Raw genomic sequence first — 6,000 nt, 5'->3', positions numbered from 1 at the left:
CTTGGGGGTAAAAACTGTTGAGAAGCCTTTTTGTCCTAGACTTGGCACTCCGGTACCGCTTGCCATGCGGTAGTAGAGAGAACAGTCTATGACTGGGGTGGCTGGGGTCTTTGACAATTAATAGGGCCTTCCTCTGACACCGCCTGGTGCAGAGGTCCTGGATGGCAGACAGCTTAGCCCCAGTGATGTACTGGGCCGTACGCACTACCCTCTGTAGTGCCTTGCGGTCATAGGCCGAGCAATTGCCGTACCAAGCAGGTACGCAAATCAACCGGCAATCACGTCTGGTTGTGATACAGCCTGGAACCGAACCAGGGTCTGTAGTGACGCCTCTAGACCGCTGCACCACTCGGGAGCCCCAGACATGTAGCCCAGTGGTTCTTTTTGGTTAATGTAGGCCTACCTCCAATCACATTATGTTCTGCCAGAAGTTTACTATACGAGATTTTACTATACCCGATTTTACTATACCCGATTTTACTATACCTGATTTTACTATATGCGATTTTCTATACCCGATTTTACCCTACCCGATGTTACTATACCCGATTGAGAAACACTGATGCAGACCTCTACATATCAGCCCCCTTCTGTCCAGTTAGGTCTCTCCAGTTAGTGCTGCAGACTTGAGCTATGTTTGGTAATGTAGTGATTCAAGGGAAACAGACAGAAAGTGGGGTATGTCCACAGTCCTGTGTCATAAACGTCCAGACAATGCTTTTATGAACACACAAGTGTAGCATCAGTTTACCCTCCACTGGCTCCACAAAACCTATTCATAACCACGAGGACAGTGAAACATAAAACTGACCTTAGATCAGTTTAGTGAGGCAGTCCAGTGACAGAGGCTGTGGTTGCCTACCATATTGATGAACACAACATAAAAACAGTTAAATATGTCCAATAATCTCCTTTCATTTAAATAAACACTGTACATCAATTTAGTGCTTGTGTTTTAACCTTGTGAGTGATGTCACTAGAGGGGAGGGTCACTATCCAAAAATTGAGACCAGCAAGACATCTCTGCTTGGAAATTTCAGCTACCCCCACTTCAAGCAGAAATGCCACCCCCAGCGGGAGAGGAGCTCACCCTTGGCTTTTGAAGCAGCCTTGGACGTCATATAGCACTGTTTCTTTCGGGAGGAGATCCTGGTTTATTGGAAATTAGCTTTTTATTTGAGGTTATTTCAGAGTATGCGCTCGAGACAGTGGTGAATAGCACTAGAGCTGTGCTCATCCGGGCTACTGTGCCGTGACTCCATTCTCTGTGAAACTGCCATAGCCATAGGAGTTTAATAGGGATTCATTTCTGTGAAATAGCTAGACACATGTATTATACATATTTTTGATAACCCACGTCAAGCTGGAACACAAACGGGCATGTCTAATCAAGGAGTTAGGAGAAATGGCCCAGTGAAACTGCGGTTGACAGGTAAGAATGTAAAACACCCTCGCTGTCTAGCTTCACTGGCTTGTTAGCTAATGGCGCTATCAAGCTAACGTTACTAGCTAGCTACAGTAGTTGGCTAGTTTTCTGCGTGAATGTTTACACTTTGTTGTCCGCAACAACGCGATGTTATATTTACAAACACTGGTCAAATGTCGTTAACTACGATTCGAACAAGCATACTGTTTTCTAACAAGTAATTGTGTATTTTTTTCAGTTTGTAATACTAGCCAACGTTAGTTTACCTACCTAGTCAGTTAGCTAGTTAGCTGACATAGTCGTGATTAACGTTGATTTACTGTTAGCTAAGTTAGCTAGCTAGCGAACTCTCCAATTAAAAAAAGCCAACACATTTGGGGTCATCACAATGACTGCATTAGTTAATTGTTACAACAGTTTTGTTTGCCCACCCATCGTCATTACTTGTATGTGTTGTCCTATAATCTGAATTACAGTACTACTAAATTCAATTATCAGTGACATTATTATAAATAGGTAACGTTAGTTACACATTTTCGTCATTCAGGAGCGATTTACATGAGCAATTAGGGTTAAGTGCCTTGCTCAAGGGCACATCGACATATTTTTCACATAATCCGCGCTGAGATTCGAACTAGCGACCTCTCGGTTACTTGCCCAACGCTCTTAACCGCAAGGCTACCTGCCGCCCGAGTGTGCAGAGACTGCCCATAGTAGTCAGAGCTCGGTAATGAACTTCAGCACCCCTATATAGCCTCAGCTTGTAGTGCATTCCCCCCTGTTTTAAGACACTATTCCTTAGGGAAAGGAGCCAGTGTAACGGATGTGAAATTGCTAGCAAGTTAGCGGGTACGCGCTAATAGCGTTTCAATCAGTTATGTCACTTGCTCTGAAACCTAGAAGTAGTGTTGCCCCTTGCTCTGCAAGGGCCGCGGCCTTTGTGGAGCGATGGGTAATGATGCTTCGTGGGTGTCAGTTGTTGATGTGTGCAGAGGGTCCCTGGTTCGCGCCCGTGTCGGGGCGATGGGACGACGTAAAGTTATACTGTTACACCAGCATGAGTCCCCTTAACTTTCTGTCCTATTTGGTCTTATTCACGGTTTCTTACAACCCAAACATTTGTCTGTTTACTTGAGAAAGCAGTGTTTTGACTGGGGAGAGGAGGCGATAGCATGCCCTGCGTTTCATGTTTCTCCATGATCAGATCAAATTCCTGACCCCTCTATCTCCTGGGAACAGCCAAATTAAATATTTAGTCTTGTAATGTACTAGCCCGGAAAAAAGCACTGAGTGAACAAGAGTTCTTCGCGGTCCGGCAAGAGTTGTCTGGTTGTTTGGAATATTCCATTACTTTGAAGATGTTTACCATACAGACCTAATTGCGTAATACCAAGGTAATCACTTGTTACTAACAAAGTAGCCTGTAATGTTACCTCTGTCCATACAAATGCTATCTTCATTATAGAAAAACAAGTAGTTAGTGTGACCTTTTTTAAAAGGCTGTCCATTTCTATTTTGCCCAAGATTTCTATGATGCAGTAAGCCAAGGCTATTCTTCAATAATGAGGCGTCCTGCAATAATAATACAAAAAAAATCTTGATTAGTGCAGTGAAGGCCTGGGTCTCTTTTTTCCCCATATGTGAAATGGTTTTAAATGGGCTGCTGCAGTGGTCTTCACTCGGAATCCCAGGAATGTGAAACGGAGAGGAAACGTGAATCTCTCCAGATCATAGGAACATCCTCTGCCTCTTTCACGCCACGGAGAAGGGGAAGAACGCTTCAAACCACTGCTCATCTCAAACGGCGGAACACCACCACACATTTTTAATGTTGCACATTTGTTGCGTGTGTGTGTCGTAGACAGGCCTCTCCACCCCGGTCTGTCTGTCTGCTCTGTGGTCTCACTGAATGCTCGCTTGTCATTTAGGATAGGGGAAGGGGTGGCTTGCAGACAGTAGAGCTCGATCAGTAGAGTTTGCTGGGTTACTCTTAAGCACTTATAGCTTCCTTGGGTCTATTGACTCTATTCAGACCTGAGCCGCCATTATTGTCTAATCGTAATGTAATCGTCAATAAACTACTGTGTCTGCTACCAGCAGCCTGGGAGACGCCTGAAGGTATTCTCAGGCCATTTGTCTGTGCGTTTGCCATTTAGAGGCCACATTCAAACTGTCAGTAGTTGCAGCTTTGCCTTGCAATTTATTTGCCATTTCCTCTCGTCTCAGATGCAATTTCACTCAAGGAATAGCTAGAGCTAATCAAGGCCTAGCGGTTAGGCCGCATTCCACAGACATCTAAGATCGTGCTAGTCTGTGAGGGGAGACGCCGGGGTGTTTTTCTGCACTGTTTTCCACCAGCCACAGTCTTTGGCACCCGACTGCTGGTCACAGATCAGGATTGATGGATTGTTTAGTGTGACCCGGTCCTGTTGTTTGCTCACTGGGCTGCTGTCTGATGAAGTCACCTGCCGTTTTGAACGGAATGCCGTTGCCAAGCAGTAAATGGTGAACAGTCTGGTGCAAAGCCGCTACTCCCAACACTACCGGGAGGTGACAATTGCTGCTGTTAGCACCGCTAGCTAACAGCCTGCTGCTGTGAGCGAACTACTAAATGGCTAGCTATTCCAACTCCATTTGCTCCTTTGCCTCCAGTTGACACCATGAGCATGTAGTGCCAGCCTGGAAGAATTGTTTCAGATCTCTCTTATGCAGCACAGTCTGTAATCACGCCGGGTTTATCTCAGCTGTCATAAGTGGCTTTTTCTCACCATCTAGGCCTCTTTTCCTAATGCACCGATGTGACAAAAATTGACTGGTGAAAGCTATTAGCCTAGACTACTTAGTAGGCATCTAATATACAGTTGAAGTCGGAAGGTTACATACACCTTAGCCAAATACATTTAAACTCAGTTTAGCACAGTTCCAGACATTTAATCCTAGTAAAAATTCCCTGTTTTAGGTCAGTTAGGATCACCACTTTATTTTAAGAATGTGAAATGTCAGAATAATAGTAGAGAATGATGTATTTCAGCTTTCATTTCTTTCATTACATTCCCAGTGGGTCAGAAGTTTACATACACTCAATATGTATTTGGAAGACCCATTTGCGACCAAGCTTTAACTTCCTGACTGATGTCTTGAGATGTTGCTTCAATATATCCACATCATTTTCCTTTCCTCATGATGCCATCTATTTTGTGAAGTGCACCAGTCCCTCCTGCAGCAAAGCACCCCCACAACATGATGCTACCACCCCGTGCTTCACGGTTGGGATGGTGTTCTTCGGCTTGCAAGCCTCCACCTTTTTCCTCCAAACATAACAATGGTTATTTTGGCCAAACAGTACTATTTTTGTTTCATCAGACCAGAGGTAATTTCTCGAAAAAGTCTGATCTTTGTCCCCATGTGCAGTTGCAAACCGTAGTCTGGCTTTTTTATGGAGGTTTTGGAGCTGTGGCTTCTTCCTTCCTGAGCGGCCTTTCAGGTTATGTCGATGTAGGACTCGTTTTACTGTGGATATAGATACTTTTGTACCTGTTTCCTCCAGCATCTTCACAAGGTTCTTTTCTGTTGTTCTGGGATTGATTTGCACTTTTCGCACCAGAGTACATTCATCTCTAGGAGACAGAACGCGTCTCCTTCCTGAGCGGTATGACGGCTGTGTGGTCCCGTGGTGTTTATATTTGCGTACTATTGTTTGTGTACAGATGAACGTGGTACCTTCAGCTGTTTGGAAATTGCTCCCAAGGATGAACCAGACTTGTGGAGGTCTTGGCTGATTTCTTTTGATTTTCCCATGATGTTAAGCAAGGAGGCACTGATTTTGAAGGTAGGCCTTGAAATACATCCACAGGTACACCTCCTATAGGCTAATTGACATAATTTGAGTCAATCAGAAGCTTCTAAAGCCATGACATAATTTTCTAGAATTTTCCAAGCTGTTTAAAGGCACAGTCAACTTAGTATGTAAACTTCTGACCCATTGGAATTGTGAAATAATCTGTCTGTAAACAATTGTTGGAAAAATTACTTGTGTCATGCACAAAGTAGACGTCCTAACCGATTTGCCAAAACTATAGTTTGTTAACGAGAAATTTGTGGAGTGGTTGAAAAACTAGTTTAATGACTCCAACCTAAGTGTATGTAAACTTCTGACTTCATCTGTATTACATGAATCTATCCCATGACTAAAGGTCAGTGCAGAGGAGGAAGCCACTTTAGAATGTTAAGTCTCTCTCTAGCATTTTGGGAAGTGGGCCTGGAGGAGCTGAGTAAGAGCGAGTGGGGAAAAGCCAGGAAGCTGGCGATTTTAAGATAAAGGCCCCGCCTCCGTCCTTCCTAGGCTGATCATTAGCTGGTGGGGGGAGAGAGCGAGAGAATGCATTTTTGGAAAGTTAGCAGAGGCCACTGTCTCAGCATTCACTCAGTCAGCAGTCAGAAAATAAAGTTTGTGTGTGTCCTCAAAGGGAACACACACTCTTCCACAGGATGTATCTTCAGCACCGAGCTAAATTAGGAGCCATGTTGACTCCTGCCCCTAAAATGAAGGAAATGTATTTGATTGTGTTTTGTGA

The 6,000-nt window shown here is 44.2% G+C and overlaps 1 protein-coding gene across 2 annotated transcripts in view; it reads left to right on the top strand.

Annotated features, from left to right (window-relative positions):
• Positions 1-1,009: 1,009 nt before the first annotated feature.
• Positions 1,010-6,000, top strand: part of LOC129839988 (E3 ubiquitin-protein ligase SMURF2-like) — a 72,373-nt gene continuing 67,382 nt past the window's right edge. For both annotated transcript variants that reach the window (XM_055907752.1, XM_055907751.1), the window contains exon 1: positions 1,010-1,432. In XM_055907752.1, coding sequence (XP_055763727.1) covers positions 1,381-1,432 — 52 coding nt within the window. In that variant the 5' untranslated portion in view covers positions 1,010-1,380. The remainder of the gene's footprint in view (positions 1,433-6,000) is intronic.

This window comes from Salvelinus fontinalis, chromosome 40, assembly GCF_029448725.1.
Source record: "Salvelinus fontinalis isolate EN_2023a chromosome 40, ASM2944872v1, whole genome shotgun sequence".
Taxonomy (NCBI): domain Eukaryota; kingdom Metazoa; phylum Chordata; class Actinopteri; order Salmoniformes; family Salmonidae; genus Salvelinus; species Salvelinus fontinalis.
Note: the sequence above shows the minus strand (reverse complement) of the source record. Positions and strands in the feature narration are given on the sequence as shown.